The sequence below is a fragment of the Moschus berezovskii genome, chromosome 22 (assembly GCF_049115385.1).
Source record: "Moschus berezovskii isolate FMDL1 chromosome 22, NW_MosBer_1.0, whole genome shotgun sequence".
NCBI lineage: Eukaryota > Metazoa > Chordata > Mammalia > Artiodactyla > Moschidae > Moschus > Moschus berezovskii.
In genome coordinates, this window is record NC_142481.1 from 47,728,466 (window position 1) to 47,746,129 (window position 17,664).

The window sequence follows — 17,664 nt, forward strand, 5'->3', positions numbered from 1 at the left end:
ATATGAAAAATTGTATCTGAGTACATAATGCTTGGTAAAGACTTTCTGATGATGATTATGGTTCCTAGTTTGTACATGGAACAGGATAAAGATATAATTTCCAACTTGGGAATCTTTCTGATATACTTTATTGAAATGTTTCCCAACTAGTACCTGAAAGAACCAAAGGAAACACTAAGAAAAAATCCAGGAGTCACAATCCAGAAGACCTTGGGGCAGAGCTTTAGCCAAAAGAATTTGAAATTTTCTTCAAGTTCTAAAGGTAAATTTCTTCTGCAAAGAGAATGACGACATTTTACGGGTATCTATAGGCATGAGATACCAGGAGGTTAACTGGACAAAGAAGGCAATTGCTCTTCTAAAAAATCCCACCTTCACCGCAGTCTCTGTCTCACTCTCACAAGCTATGAAACTGATTGGCTGATACTCTTACCCTAATTCTGGCCTATCATGGATGAGGCTGACTCTCACTCAGCTGACTGTAATCCAGACACGCTGGATTTTAGGAGGTGCCACATTCAGTTCAGCACTCACTGAGAGCTTCTGTATCAACAGGACATATTACCCATCCTCAGGAAACATAGAGTCTGATGGAGACATTCCCAGAGAAACAAAGTGAGGATGAGCTATACATTATATCCATTCAAGGGAACCTCTGTGTATTTGATATAATACTTTAAAATGGCAAAAAAGTATGTGTACCTGTGCATGCACAGGTGTGTATATTTTAGCATTTAACTTTATATGCAGCAATGATGATATACAAAATTACATGCTTTCTCTGTTCCCAGAGATGTCTGGAAAGGTGTCCCTCAAAATAATAGTGATGATCTAGTGTTAGTGGATATAGGGATGTATTTTGCTTTGCTTTTCTATAATTTTCTCAACTATTGAACTTTTCTACAATAGTCACGAGTTATTTCTGTAAACAGGAAAAAACAAAAATAAGACAAACAGAAAAAGGTCCCATCCTCTCTTTTACGGTACTGTTGACGCACTTACTGTGGGGGCAAGTGTGTAGCTGAGAAAGCTGGCCAGTCAGTCTTTCTACCCCGATGGATTTAAGATGTTTGAATTGTTCGTGTGCCTCAACTCAAGAGTCAAGGATGGCCACCTCCTCCAGGACTCAACTGGAGATCTGGGTTAGGTGAGGAGTGAATTCCTGGCCTCTTAAGCAGTTTTCTTTATACTGGTTTTCAGGGAGCAGACAGAAAGCACTTCTTCAGCAATCTACCTTTTACGATACAAACCTCTACGACAATCTGTCTGTATTTTGGCTGGTCAATATTTCCCAACATGTCTTCAACAAGAAGAGAGAAATTCATCTCATACATGGTCATATCTGACAGGGTTGGTTGCTGAAAAAAATAACTCAACATTAAAATGTTGCATTGTTACACTTTGGTTCCCGCTTAACAGGAAAATTTCATTCGCTATATCTTTTTCAGCTTCTACAAAACCTTAGAGAGCATTTTCAGCTATATGACTGGATTTTATATATGTCAAACTACTTAAGCTAACCAGCTGACTCTTGTGATAAATTAAACCTCCTGTTTTTAGTAGTTATCTTTCCTATATTAATGTATTTAGGGAAAAGAGACTGTATTAGAAAACTACTTCAATACACAAAAGGAATGGCCAAAAATTGAACAACACATAAGAATACATAATGCTTTCAGAATTAACACAACAAGTTATGCTTGCTGTCAGACTTCGGCATTTAAGTCACTTGCTACTCAATTAACATCATTTCTGTGGCAGGTCCTTCTGAACTGGCAGCATAAAAATGCACACAAATAACTGAAACAATATTATGTGCAGAAATGGCAAGCAAACACAGAAAAAAGCAAAACAAAAAAAAATTTTCTCTAATCGACTCTTTATATTTCATTTAAAACAAGAGTGTTGTAAAATCTTCCATATACTTTCCACAAACCAAATGAAAGCAGAAAATAAACTCAAGCAAAGAACAAATCTTGACATGGTGGATAATCTTCAAAGGATGGAAAGAAAGGCTCTAAATGTTAGGCTTGAATGATGGAAAGCAGATGGAGTCACCAGAATTATTACCAGAGATGAAGAGATGACGAGTCATACTTATTTGCCTTTACCTCAGAGCATGATCTACAGTGAATTTACTCATACCCTAGAACATGTGTATCTATTTACGATTCAAAATGGGACTGAGCCCATTGTCTCCTTTCAATTAAGTGACAGCAATATTATTTTGCTTGGTGAATGCTTCAGTCCTATATTCAATATGGTCCATCTATTGCATTTTGTATTCAATACAATCCAACATATTGTCAATGATTATCACAGGTAGTACCTAATTTAGGAAAAAATGAAGCTGGTGCAGGCACACCTTGTTTTATTGTGCTTTACTTTACTGCACTTTGCAGATTTTTGTTGTTGTTGTTCATTTTACAAATTGAAAGTTTCTGGCAGCCCTGTGTTTTTAGATGATAGTTACTAATTTTTAGCAATAAAGTACTTTTAAATTAAGGTATTTACATTGTTTTCTTAGATATAATGCTATTGCATGCCTAGCAGACTATAGTATAGTGTATACATAACTTTAATATGCACTGTACAACCAGAAAAAATTATGCAATTTGCTTTACTGTGATCATCTGGAACCAAACTTGCACTATTCGAGATATGCCTGCAATTATAACTGTTTAGATGTCTAGCAATGAGATTAGTGGGGTTACAGAAGGAAAGGAAGATCTTTTCATGGGTCCACTTCAATGTCCTTTTAATATATCTCATTTGAAAACTCAGCATAGCTAGTATGCAATATGATAATTAAATCTAAAGAGGTTACCTTATTTTCCAGTCTCTGAAACAAGTGGAAAGTGAGAAAGTTAAGAGAAAGCAGAGAAGTTAAGAGAAAAGGCTCAGAAGCCAAGCTGCTGGGAAGGGGGTCACACTAGGTCAGGTGCTCCCTAGATGTATGACTTTGAGAAAACCACTGAGCTGTGTTTCAGTCTCCTCATCTGTCAAAACAGTAGCAATACAGTACCTCCCACAAAAGACAGTTGTAAGGATTAAAGGAGCACTTAGAAAAGTGCCTGGCACTTAAAAATACTTAACATGTTGTCAGCAAGGAGAGAACATGCCCAGGTGATCAGATAATTAAAAGGAAGTCTGGTAGGTATTAGTGCAGGCTGAGAAGGAAACAACAGAAGGTTGCAACAGTCCACTGTGCTCAGACACAAGGCCTAGTAGGAGAAGCAGGACACGAACAGGTGAAGTGGGTTCCCTGCCCACATGAGACAGAGGCGCTGCATACAATGGTCACAGACAGCACCTTGGAAAGGACTGGAGCACCTATACTGACAACCAACAAAAACCAATCGACAGTCTGTGAACAGCATAGAAAATACTTTTAAAAAGTTCTTATTCATTAAAAAAAATAGTAATAGATTCACAAAGTTAAAAAATCTGAACGGTTAAAAGGGATTATCAGTGAAAAGCCCAAGCTGTACCACAGACCACAGTCCCTTTCCCCAAAGGCAAATAAAAGAATGCTATCGATTTCTTGTGGGTTCTTTCAGAAATACCCTATGTACACATAAACAAAATGAGTAAGGTGTGTGTTTTAAGAATATTTTATTCTCACAGATATAGAGATCAAACTAGTAGTTACCAGTGGGGTGAGAGAAGAGTAGAGGGGCAAGATAGGTGTGGGAGACTAAGAGGCACAAACTATGTATAAAATAAATAAATATGCTACAGTACAGGGAATATAACCGATATTTTATAATAACTTTAAATGGAATATAATCTATAGAAATATTGAATCACTATGTTGTATACCTGAAACTCACATTGTATATCAACGATACTTCAACAGAAAAAGAATACTTTGATAAAGACCTTTATCACAAAGAATTTGGCTGATGTTTCAATACTGTAGACAGATATAGTGCTCCATTTCTAGAAGGCCTAATTATTCACGTTTGTGCATAAGAAGAGTGATTTAGGTGTCAGAATTAAAGAATTAAAGAGGCTGGCCAGTTGATATAACCTGGAAAACCATTTGAAGAAGGGAATACTAATTCATTCAGATCAAAGGTCAATTACCTCTCAGTTAAATAAGTGATTGTCTAATGACCTAAAAGTTACCGTACTTTTCACGCTCAATCCAATTCTTAATTAGTAATTTCTAGCCACAACATTACTAAACCACCTTGTTTCTTAAGACTGATTTGGTTTTTGAACGTATGTTTTCCTGTTTGTGAGGTTCCCTGCCACTGGCCTATTGCACTTGGTGGTATTTCTGCCATCGTTGCTATTATTTCTAATCCACTGGATCAGGCTTCTTATTTTCTCCTTTCAAGTATCTAAATATTCTTAGAAAATGAAATAAGTAGAAAGGTCATTTGCAAAGCAGAGAAGGAAAGAACTCCCTGCTCCTTTGTAGTTGCTCAGTCACTAAGTCCTATCTGACTCTTTGCGACCCCATGGAGAGTAGCACACCAGACTTCCCTGTCCGTCACTATCTCCTGGAGTTTGCTCATATTCATGTCCATTGAGTCTGTGATGCTATATAACCATCTCATCCTCTGCTGTCTTCTTTTCTCTTTGGGTCTCTTTCAATTCAGTTCAGTGCAGTCACTCAGTTGTGTCCGACTTTTTGTGACCTCATGAATCGCAGCACACCAGGCCTCCCTGTCCATCACCAACTTCTGGAGTTCACTCAAACTCATGTGCATCAAGTCGGTGATGGCATCCAACCATCTCATCCTCTGTCGTCCCCTTCTCCTCCTGCCCCCAATCCCTCCCAGCATCAGGGTCTTTTCCAATGAGTCAACTCTTCGCATGAGGTGGCCAAAGTATTGGAGCTTCAGACTCAGCATCAGAACTTCCAATGAACACCCAGGGCTGGTCTCCTTTAGGATGGACTGGCTGGATCTCCTTGCAGTCCAAGGGACTCTCAAGAGTCTTCTCCAACACCACAGTTCAAAAGCATCAATTCTTCGGCACTCAGCTTTCTTCACAGTCCAGTTCTCACATCCATACATGACCACTGGAAAAACCTTCACAGTCCAGTTCTCACATCCATACATGACCACTGGAAAAACCATAGCCTTGACTAGACGGACTTTTGTTGGCAAAATAATATCTCTGCTTTTTAACATACTATCTAGGTTGGTCATAACTCTCCTTCATGGCTGCAATCACCATCTGCAGTGATTTTGGAGCCCCCCAAAATAAAGTCTGACACTGTGTCTACTGTTTCCCCATCTATTTCCCATGAAGTGATGGGACCAGATGCCATGATCTTAGTTTTCTGAATGTTGAGCTTTAAGCCAACTTTTTCACTCTCCTCTTTCACTTTCATCAAGAGACTTTTTAGTTCCTCTTCACTTTCTGCCATGAGGGTAGTGTCATAGGTCTCTTTAGAAGTCCCTTTTACTGACACAAAAACAGTGGGGCTGTACCTGGGGCAAATGCCTCCCGGCTACAATGATTCCATTGGGTGTGCGTTCCAGGATCTGCCATACTCTGTCATAGAACCCAGGGGGGGTTCTATTCAAAGAGCCATCGATCTGACGCCTGTTCAGCCAACATCTGTAGACCAAAAGAAAATGCCTCAGTGTTGAAAAACAAGCTTGTTCTGGCAAAAAGCAGTGCTTTTATATGGATTAATTGTTCCAACAGAGTGAGCAATAAAAGCCAAAATCCATCAATGATGCATATCTACCATGTGTTATAGAGGTTATTAAATATTTCATAGTGCAAACAGAACTTGCAGGAAAGGAGAAAATCCCTAAGACTAAAAAATTTAACAGGCAAAATGTTATTCTCTAGTAAGTTTCTTACAGTTCACTTTGTGATCAAATGAGTTTCTAACATGCAACATAGTTCAATTTAAAAACACAGGAACAGTTAATTTCAAAATAAGTTCACCCGGTCCTCACGTGCAATAAAATGTAAGTTCCATGAAGACATGGGCATTGTATATATAGTCTGATTACTCCAATATACCTCTCCAAGAAAGGTGCTTAAAACCACCTGATAAGTGGGTGAGTGCTCAAAAAAGCATGATGTATCTAATGAAACTGTTGTTGTTTAGTCACTAAGTTATGTCTGACTCTTTTGGGACCCCAGGGACTCTAGCCAGTTAGGCTCCTCTGTCCATGGGTTTTCTCAGGTAAGAATACTGGAGTGGGTTGCTATTTCCTTCTCTGGGGGATCTTTATGACCCAGGGATCAAACCCAAGTCTGCACTGGCAAGTTGATTCTTTACCACTGAGCCACCAGGGAAGCCCATCTAATGAAATTACCTTATTTTAAACTTTATATGTTAATTTAAACCTTATATTTAGTTTTCTACTTAAATACAGCTAAAGTACCAGTGCTAAAATATCAGCTACCAAATCTTACACATCATAATAATTAATGAAGAGTAAAAATTCTAGATCTTTTTAATGAATTTAAATTTTAAATCTTAAAAATATAATAGTTACTTCAATCACAAACTGCTAAAGATATAGAATTGCACAATATGAAAAGAATAAACAAATTACATAGAAGTATATTATTACAAAAGCTGAAGATAGGAACAAATATAACTTTTTTATACTTGGTATTAAAACAGGCAGCAGAGGAAAATGTGTCATCAACCACAAGTAACAATCAACAATATTTCTAGGTGTGAAACTCGTTATGCAGGATATAGTGATCAGAAAAAGACATTTTTGTTCTGGTGAAAGAGGATCAAGAAGTTATATCACTACACAAGTGAGGAGGCATCTCTTTCGGATGCATATCTTCTTCTGGTAGGCCCAGATTTGTGTGGCTGGGTTCAGTGCTATGCTAAAGAAAAAACATCCTTTGTGATGTTTTATTTTGGATAATGGGTATGCAAACTGAATATTTTGCATGTGACTCTTCCCCTTACTTCCCTTGTTTGGCAACAACAACAAAAAAGATGTTTTCAGAGTTCTGTGAAGTCTTGGTTAAGACTATAAAAGGAAGATGTTTGCTTAGAACAACATAAAAGGTAGAAATGTGTGAATATTCACAGAGCAGGAATTATTTTAGAAGAATTCTCTTATTTTTATCTTTTGACTTTTTACTTAGAAAAAATTTAGGTTTACGGAAAAGCAAATAAAATAAAATTAAAAAAAAGTTCCTCTATTCAGCCTCCTCTACTTTCTGTCATCTTACATAATCAATAGTACAGCTATCGAAACCAGGAAACAAACACTGGTAGAATACTATAATCTTATGGACCGTACTCAAATTTTGCCAGTTTCACTGCAAATTTTGTTTTGGTCCTGTGTCCCATCCAGGACCCCACACTGCATTTAGTGTTCAGGTCTCCTTAGGGTCTTCTAATCTGTGACAGTTCCTCAATCTTTATCTTTCACGACATTTTAGAAAAGTCAGTTATTTGGTAGAATGTACCTCAATTTAGGTTTGTCAGATGTTTTCTCATGATTAAATTCAGGTTATGCACTGTTTTGCAATACCCAGAAATGGCTATACCCTTTCTCAGCGCATCCTATCAGGGGGTATGTAATGCTGACGGATCTTACTACTGATGATGTTAACATTGAGCATTTGGTTAAGGTGGAGTCTGCTGGGTTTCTTCACTGTAAAGTTACAATTTTTCCTTTTACATTAAAAAGTATCTTGAGTGGAAATACTCTGAAATTATACAAATTCCCATTTCTCAACATACCTCCACACACTAAATTTAGGGGTTCTTGCCTGCAATGGTGATTGCTGTTCTTGCCTGATGGTGATCATTATTCCACCGACATTATCATCATTCCACCTACACTCATTAATTGGAATTCTATTGTGAAAAGAGTCCCTTCTCTCCCATTTGTCTATTTATATCAGCATGGACTTATGGATCTTTATTCTACTGGATGTAATCCAATAGTATCATTATTTATTTTGTTGCTCAAATTGTCCCAGCTTTGACCACCGAGCCTCCTTCACACTATCTCTGGCATCCTTCTAACACACCTCTATAGTTTTTGGAGCATTTTCTTACTTTCTGGTACCACAAGATGTTTCAGGTTTATCTTGTGTTTTTTCTGCCCCAGCCCTGGAATCAACTACTTCTCCAAGGAATCCTGGTTCTTTCCCTTAGAAAGTATTATTTGGAAATCAGTATCTGGGTACCAGGTTTGCTCACTGCTATTGGGGTTTCATTGCTTCTAGGTTCTCTTAGTGGACAGTTAGGAAAGATAAGGATGTATGCTCCCATATGCATATACACATTCTCATTTATTTCTGTATCTACCCATCTTTGTAAAAACTATGAATTCACAGTGATACTTCCAATTCCAATCAAACACCACAGGGTATATTCTAGCCATTCTCCTTTCCTTATTTGTAACTATATATTTCAACAGTGAAAAAAATCTGGCTCAAATTAGCTGCAATATATTGAATTTTTTATTTAATCTCAGTGTGTGTATGTATACGCACCTTATATTGGGTTGACCAAAAAGTTCATATGTTTCTCTATGTCACGGAAAACGAACTTTTCAGCCAACCCAATATATAACACTATGCATGTGTGTATAAATTCCAGAACTGCTAATTCCTATCTCTGTGAGAAAAAAAAAAATTACTATACAGAGTCCAGGATTTGTGTGCAGTTCTTTCTTTGTTTAGCTTTACAGTGTCTAGTCCATGTTTTCCAAAGGTACTTTGGTTAATTCTTGTCTTCCCCTCCCCCTTCAGTGTGGTAATATTATTCATTAGTAATATGGTTAGGGTCAATTGTTACTGTGTATATTCTATTGTTGGTACCTTCCACACCTGGATTAATTTTCATTAATGATTTATGTTTGGGGAATAATTATTTATGTTTTAGAAATATCACTGAAGTTGGAGGTTCAGAGCTATTCAAATGGTTTGAATTTGAAGCACTGCTCTCCCCTCAACCCTACTGCTCTGGATCTATTTTTTCATTCTTTCCACCCTGTTCCCACCCACTCTCTGCAGGTAACCAATTTCACTAGTTTCTGATTTACCCTTCCTGTATTTCTTCTGCAAAAATGAGCAGATATCCTCTTCTTTCTTACATGAAGAGTAGAGTACTATACTCTTTTGTACTTTGCTATTCTCAAATAACAATACAGCCTAGAGATTATTCCCTATCAGTTCATGTAGACTACGCTCGTTCTTTTTAACAACTTCATAATACTCCATTGTGTGGACATCTACCACAGTTTATTCAAATAATTCCCCATGTATGAGGACTTAGGTCATGGGCATTCCAAAATTTGCAGTTATAGATGATGATGCAATGAATAACCTTGTGCATATATACTCACATTGCTGGAAGCAAATCTCCAGGGTGGGTCCTTAAAAATAAGACTAAGACTGCTGGGTCAAAGGGTAAGTGCACATGTAGACTTTTTTTAAGATATTATCAAATTCTCATATAGAAGGGTTGTACTCATCAGCTGTATATGGGAGGATCTGTTTTCTCCACAGCTTCAGCAAATGTTCCCCATACTCTTCAACTTTGCCAGTCTGATAGATAAGAAATGGTATCTCAATGTGTTTTAACTTACATTTCTCTAATTATGAGTTAGTTTGAACATCTCTCCAAATATTTAAGGTCAATTTTTAAAATTTTAAATGAATTGATCAATCATATCTTCTTCCATTTTTCTCTTAGGCATTTTTGTGCTTTATCCCTCAATTTTTAAGAGTTAGTATTAACTCTTTGTAACACATGTATTGCTCCAGCTTCTCAGTTGTCTTTTTGGCATTGTCTATTTTTTTTTATGAAAAATGCTGCTTTTAATTTTTATATAGTTTTATTAATCTTTTATTGCCCCTAGGTTTGAGTCGTAGTTAGAAAGTCTTTCTCATACCAAGGTTACAGAGGAATTTACCCATGTCTTCTTCCAGCTAAGTCATGTCCAATTTTTTGTGATCCCATGGACTATAGTGCACCAGGCTTCTTTGTCTGTGGGATTTCCCAGGCAAGAATACTGGAGTGGATTACCATTTTCTCCTCCAGGGGGTCTTCCTGACCTAGGAATTGAACCCACGTCTCCTGCCTGCATCTCTACAGGCAGGTGGATTGGCATTGGCATTGTCATTGGCACAAGCATTGGCAGATGGATTCTTTACCACTTGAGCCACCTGGGAAGCCTTTAGCACTAACATAGTTTCATTTTTTTAAATGTTTAGATCACTAATCTGTTTGGAATTTATTCTTAAGTATAGTATAAAGTATGGATTTTATTTTATCTTTTCCAAGTGGTTATCCAGTTGTCACATCACTAGTTATTTAAAAAATCCAGCCTTGACCCAATGATTTAAGATGTCACCTCTATCACACACAAAATTTCCACATGTGATTGGGGGTCTATTTCTGGACTTTCTATTCTGTTCAATAGTTCTATTTTTCTGTTCATTTGCCAGCATCACATTATTTTAATTATAAAGGCTGTTAAATATTTTAACTGTCTCTCTTAGGGCAGGTCTTCATGTTTTTCTGGTTATTCTTGCATGTTAGTTTTTTCATAGGAATTTTAGTATTTACTGGTCTAACTCCATAAAACAGCTTGTTGGAATTTTATTGGAATTGTTAGACTTCTTTAAAGTCTTCCTGTTTAAGAAAAAGGATGCTTTTCTTTTTTTTTTTTTATGATTTACATTATTGTATTGGTTCACATCTACTTCTGCAGAAGACTTCTTTCCTAGGTATTTCTAGGCATATAACTATGTCATTTTGGAAAGTAGCAGGCACACAAATAACGCTCAATAACTGTTTGCCTAAGTAATTATATTAAAACTGTTTTTGTAATAAAAATAACTCTTCAATTCAAAGCAATCCAAAATATTTGTTTTACTTATATTCTAAGGTTGGTACAAGTTATGTCTAAGACAGTTTACTCTGAAGAAGATTATAGTCTACTTAAAGAGACAGAGTTACAAGCAAGAATTTAACTAACATTATCAAACCCAAACTTGTGTGCCAAAATGTTGGGAGGAGATGGTGAGTGCTACCAAAGATCAGAAAGGGAATTAACCAAGGTAGAATGAAGTACTACATTCTACACAGAATAATAAAAATTATTACAAACTATACCTGGAAAAAGTATAAAATTCAAATCAATACAAAATTACAACTGAAGACAGACATTTTAATTAGTATCTTTATGTACGCTGCCCATCTAGTATTGACACTTTGCTACATTTTATTTTTTATTAACATCTTACTAATTTCCTACACACATACACACACACGTATAAAATGTTATTGTAAATTCAGAGTGTCCTGTAAGTAACAAAGGACCCTCATTACCTTCCATTCTGTTGAGGCTGGAGAATATCCAATAGAAGCTGTTTTACTTCACTAGGTGACAGTTGATATAAGTCTCTGGCTGGCTTGTTTCCACCACGGATTTGTAATTCATACTCCATAGCATGGATGATCCACCTTAAACAAAACAAGGGAAGCACGAATCAGTAACTCTTAAAATAAAATCACTTTGTGCTTCTCATTGCAATGCCCTTAATAGCATTGACCCATCCAAAGAGGAATGAAAAAGGCCATTTAAATTTCCTGAACTTCTGATAGAATTACTTCCATCAAGATTACGTGACATGATTAGACTGTTAAAAATGAGGCCTGCTCTTGCATATGTGGTAAGGTAGTAAAACATGAAAATAAACTTAAGTTCTTACCAAATGAGACTGATGAGTAGTAGCTGTCACATTACTATTTTCTTAATAATAGATATATGAAAAAATAAATAGGACAAAAATTCATTTTAAGAAATGAGCTGTGATATACTATCATATAAATGCTCCTTTCCCAGGAAGGACAAGTATTTCTGCTGCTGCTGCTAAGTCGCTTTAGTCATGTCCAACTCTGTGCGACCCCATAGATGGCAGCCCACCAGGCTCCGCCATCCCTGGGATTCTCCAGGCAAGAACACTGAAGTGGGTTGCCATTTCCTTCTCCAAAGTATTTCTTACCTATTACATTTATTTTGTAGTCATTCCCGTGTAATTAGAAGGGATAGAGAAGAACCTGACTTTTAAATACAGAGACACAGTTAGTTATAACTTAATTATACTAGTATATTAGAGAACACACTTTATTCAACAGATTTCGGAAGAAACTACTCTTTAATAGATATTTAAATGCTGTTCATAAAAAATATATTTTTATTACAGAAACAGCTTTATTATGATTATTTAGTAAAGTATTTATTGATCACTGTTTGTGTGCCTGATAGTTATATGCCTGGAAATGCCCAAATATTTCATCCTTTTATGTGTAAATAATTTTACTCTTTGAGAAGCTTTTAGTATTTTTATAGTGTCATCTCATTTCATTTCTGTTATTCTGAGGAAAGCACTCAGATAAACCAGTTATGCAAACTGAAGAAAACTCTGGAAATAACACTGTGCCTTAGGGAATCAGAACTCTACACACCATTAGGAAAAGCTAGGGAAATTAGTTTTACACAGCGGAATCCTATACCTTATCCTTAAATCCTTCAGTGAAAAGTGAACAACAGATAGGGACAGGAAAGCTCAGCATCTGGAAAGCACGTGTCTCTATTTACCCAGATTTTGTCTCAAAAGAGGGGCTGCACAGCCAGTGCACAGGCAGAAACATATAGTTGCAGCAGCGAAGATTTAAAGTAGGGAAGCTGCTGCACCCAAATATTTCAGCATCTTTCTCTAGATGCACTCCTTTGAAATACCACCTACAAGGGTTACCACAGGTACAGAGATGAAAAAGAGACGGAAATAACCAAAAATTAAAGTCTTTCTTTCTGCCAAGGCTGGCTTGTAAAACAACACTGATGCATCCTTATGGAGTGACTTTAATGTCTCTCAGTGGAAAAAAAAAAATGGCAGGAAAAATGGTAACAGTTTCCGGTTGAACAGTAAGTAACATCAACCAAGCATATCGCCCTGCCCACTTAGCCAGGCCACAGGAAACAAAGCAGTGTGTCCCTGCTCTGTGACTGCTCCAATCCTTCTGATAAGGCAACTCTCACCTCTTTTTCCTATCCTCTTCACTATTCTTCGTTGTTGCCATTTCTGGAAGTTAGGCATTTAACTAGCCTGCCAGTTGGATACTGAGATAGATTATACAGGCGTGAAGAAATACACAAGGATGGGACATAATAATGTAAAAAATATACTATTACCACTGATAGTACATGACAAATATTTAATACTTGCTCTTTGGTAAGAACAGTAAAGACAACAAGATATTTACAAACAACAAAATACATGTTTGTGAGTTTTCTGATATGTGTAACAGAACTTGTGACAAAGTTAAGATGTACAATTTGCACTTCTCTAATCAGCTGAAAAGAAAAACTGGACTAAACTTATATTTCTGTCAAACACTAGACTTTATTAGGACTTCCTCATAGCTCAGTCGGTAGAGAATCTGCGTGCGATGCAGGACACAGGGGTTCTATCCCTGGGTTGGGAAGATCCTCTGGAGAAGGAAATAGAAACCCACTACAGTATTCTCACCTGCAGAATCCCAAGGACAGAGGAGCCTGGTGGGCTACAGTTCATGAGATTGCAAGAGTTGGACATGACTTAGCGACTAAAATACCAAACCACCAGAATTTATTTACTTGTTCATCTTCACTATTATGAACTACATTTAGTCAAAATGCTAATATAGACATAAAAGTCACAAGGATACAGTTACTACTTTGGATTTTATTTTGACTTTAAAATTGCTTATGAAATTAATTCTTACAACATTTCACTTACTGTAAACTGTTCTGTGAACTCTTTAAAATAAAAAAATTCTTCTTTTAATTTTAAGGTTAGACAGAGTTGTTTTCTATTTATTACTGTATTTCTTTATTTAACATTTAAAATTTACATTTGAGGCAGCTTAGTATAATAGAAGCAACATCAAATTTAAAATTTAAAGACCAGCCTTTTAGTCTCCCCAATCAAGTTAACATCATGAAAAGAAAAATGGGGTGAGGGGTATTGTTTTAGATTAAATGTGACTTAAGAGATGTAACAACTAGTGCCTTGTAGGGACTTCTTTGAGACCCTGATTATTTTTAAAACAAAGTCATTCTGGGAACAACCAGAAAAACACGAATAAAAATATTGTAATATTACAGGCAATATTACAGAATCATTGATAATTTTGTTGGGTGTGATAATGGTATTGTGGTTATTAAGAAAATTTCCTTTTCCTTACTTTTGTTGTTGTTTAGTTGCTAAGTTGTATCTGACTCTTTTGTGACCCCATGGACTGTAGCCTGCCAGGCTTCTCTGTCCAGGGGGATTCTCCAGGCAAGAATACTGGAGTGGGAAAAACCATTTCCTTCTCTAGGGGATCTTCTTGATCCCGGGATCAAACCCACGTCTCCTGCACTGGCAGGCAGATTCTCTACTACTGAGGCATCAGGTAAGCCCCTTTCTTACTTCAGATATATACTTACTAAAATTATGAAGGGTAAAAGCCAAAATGTTTTGGATTTGCTTTATAATCTACAGCAAAAAAAGAAGCAAATATAGTAAATGCAAATTACTAACAACTGTTTTTACTCATTTAAATAATGAGTATATAAGAATTTACCAAATTGTTCTACTATTACACATTGTTAAATTTTGTCAGGATGAAAAGCAAAAACAATAAAGACAGACCTGAATACCAATTCTGTCACTAACCAACTGAGCTCCATTTGCAAGTTATTTTTCAAATGAGAATACCATTACTTGTTTAGCTCATTTTATGAAAGTATTTTGAAGAAAAAATAAGAATGTTATGTTAAAAATTGTTAAAAGGCTTTTGAAATTATAGAGTTCAATTTTTATGTTCAGTTGTTATGTTCAGATTATGTTAGCAAACCCCTTTACTTGACTCTCAGATTCAGGCTGAAAGAAGTGCCACATCAGTTTAACTTTAGGAGGTATCTATCCTCTTTTAAAATAAGTAATTAAAATTTTTTAAAAACACTTTTTAAGGTCTTCCCAAAACTTGAGTTATTAAAACTAAACAATACCTATCACATTTACTTTTTAAAACCTTCAATGCCATAAACAAAGATAGTTGGAGATCTAAAAGTTTTCCCGACTTCTATTTACAAAGTCGCAGCAGTTCTGTGAGCAAATTACAGAAAACAGTACTCAGTAGCCGCCAAAGAAAGGTAACTGTTTTTCATGCATTTGAGCACAAATGAATCTTATTTGTCAGACTGTTTAAAAAAAGATACATTATTCACTAAAAAATATTGGTCAGATTAATCTGTTTAGCTTGGAAGTCTTCAAAAGACTAAAACACAGTTCATATCAAAACAGCTTTAGATATGAACTGTCAGAGACTTCGAGAAAGTAAAAAACCAAGAGAGTAAAATCAAAGTCATTTTAATCCATTTTTAGAATTACTAATACAAAAGGGCATTAATTCCTTTGCATGGGAAAATCCAGCTTCTTACCCTCATTACTGTTGACAAAGTCACCAAACCTGATTTGACAATTCCAGTGTAAAAGCAGTTAATGCAAAATGGGGAAAGCAAGCAAGAAAGCAACTGTGAAAGGTCAAAAGAATGAAGGTTATCCTTGGACAAGATCCTTATAAATTCAGTCTGTCTAAAGAACCAGGGACACGCTCTACTTGCCAATAAGCAAATGAGAAAGAGGCAGATACACATGACTGACCAGATCAACCTTCAAATGTATCATGGTCTGACTTGACAATGAATTCCTTCACACTGCTAGAAAAATGTGAAGAGGCAGACCAGTATTCCTATACAGTACTGGGAGTTAGCTTGTCCTTCTAAAAACTCTGTGGGATGTGAGGTTGGTTAGCATATTGTGTATGTACTGGCATTTTTCTTTCCAACCTGCCCCAATTAAAGATTGAAATAGAAAATAAAGTTCATGGAAATCTGACATCATTGGCAAATCAGAAATAGCTGACATTTTCTGAAAAAAAAAAAAAAAAAAAGCAATAAACAATAGCACTGATCCATAGCAAGAAACAACATTTAAAGTAATTATTTTTAGTTTATTTCAAGATACTGAGAAGTATTTGCCAAGTTCACTGCTAAACAAGTGAATAAAAAACTGTGCAAGCATTTTACTAAGCTATATGATAGGAAATGAGAAAGTTGCAAGAAGGAATATTTCGCTTGATTCCTATTAACACAGAGAGGGTGAAAATTTGATGAGGCAAAGTGAGCTTCCTGTCTGGTAACTGGAGAACAGTCACTGACCCAGCCTACCTGTGATCTAATCACAACAAAATAGAGGTGGAACTGTATCATCTGACTTTCTTACCTCGTTCAGTTCAGTTCAGTTCAGTCGCTCAGTCATGTCCGACTCTCCGCGACCCCATGAACCACAGCACGCCAGGCCTCCCTGTCCATCACCAACTCCCGGAGTTCACTCAAACTCATGTCCACAGAGTTGGTGATGCCTCCAGCCATCTCATTCTCTGTCGTCCCCTTATCCTACCACCCCAACCTTTCCAAGCATAAGAATCTTTTCCAATGAGTCAACTCGTTGCATGAGGTGGCCAAAGTATTGCAGTTTCAGCTTTAGCATCAGTCCTTCCAATGAACACCCAGGATTGATCTCCTTTAGAATGGACTGGTTGGATCTCCTTGTGGTACAAGGGACTCTCAAGAGTCTTCTCCAACACCACAGTTCAAAAGCATCAATTCTTCGGTGATCAGCTTTCTTCACAGTCCAACTCTTACATCCATACACGACCACGGGAAAAACCATAGCCTTGACTAGACGGACCTTGGTTGGCAAAGTAATGTCTCTGCTTTTTAATATACTATCTAGGTTGGTCATAACTTTCCTTCCAAGGAGTAAGCGTCTTTCAATTTCATGGCTGCAGTCAGCATCCGCAGTGATTTTGGAGTCCAAAAAAATAAAGTCTGACACTGTTTCCACTGTTTTTCCATCTATTTCCCATGAAGTGATGGGACCAGATGCCATGATCTTTGTTTTCTGAATGTTGAGCTTCAAGCCAACCTTTTCACTCTCCTCTTTCACTTTCATCAAGAGGCTTTTGAGTTCCTCTTCACTTTCTGCCATAAGGGTAGTGTCATCTGCATATCTGAGGTTATTGATATTTCTCCCAGCAATCTTGATTCCAGCTTGTGCTTCTTCCAGGCCAGCATTCCTCATGATGTACTCTGCATATAAGTTAAATAAGCAAGGTGACAATATACAGCCTTGACGTACTCCTTTTCCTATTTGGAACCAGTCTGTTGTTCCATGTACAGTTCTGACTGTTGCTTCCTGACCTGCATACAGGTTTCTCAAGAGGCAGGTCAGGTGGTCTGGGATTCCCATCTCTTTCAGAATGTTCCACAGTTTATTGTGATCCACACAGTCAAAGGCTTTGGCATAGTCAATGAAGCAGAAATAGATGCTCTTCTGGAACTCTCTTGCGTTCTCCATGATCCAGCGGATGTTGGCAATTTGGTCTCTGGTTCCTCTGCCTTTTCTAAAACCTGCTTGAACATCTGGGAGTTCACGGTTCACATATTGCTGAAGCCTGGCTTGGAGAATTTTGAGCATGACTTTACTAGCGTGTGAGATGAGTGCAATTGTGCGGTAGTTTGAGCATTCTTTGGCATTGCCTTTCTTTGGGATTGGAATGAAGACTGACCTCTTCCAGTCCTGTGGGCACTGCTG

The 17,664-nt window shown here is 36.9% G+C and overlaps 1 protein-coding gene across 6 annotated transcripts in view; it reads right to left on the bottom strand.

The window, feature by feature from the left end:
- The window catches only part of PHKB (phosphorylase kinase regulatory subunit beta), a 233,431-nt gene that overhangs the window by 2,354 nt on the left and 213,413 nt on the right, over positions 1–17,664 (bottom strand). For all 6 annotated transcript variants that reach the window (XM_055412843.2, XM_055412842.2, XM_055412844.2 and 3 more), the window contains 3 exons: positions 11,306–11,440; positions 5,451–5,580; positions 1,251–1,358 (listed from right to left, as the gene is read on the bottom strand). In XM_055412843.2, coding sequence (XP_055268818.2) covers positions 1,251–1,358; positions 5,451–5,580; positions 11,306–11,440 — 373 coding nt within the window. The remainder of the gene's footprint in view (positions 1–1,250; positions 1,359–5,450; positions 5,581–11,305; positions 11,441–17,664) is intronic.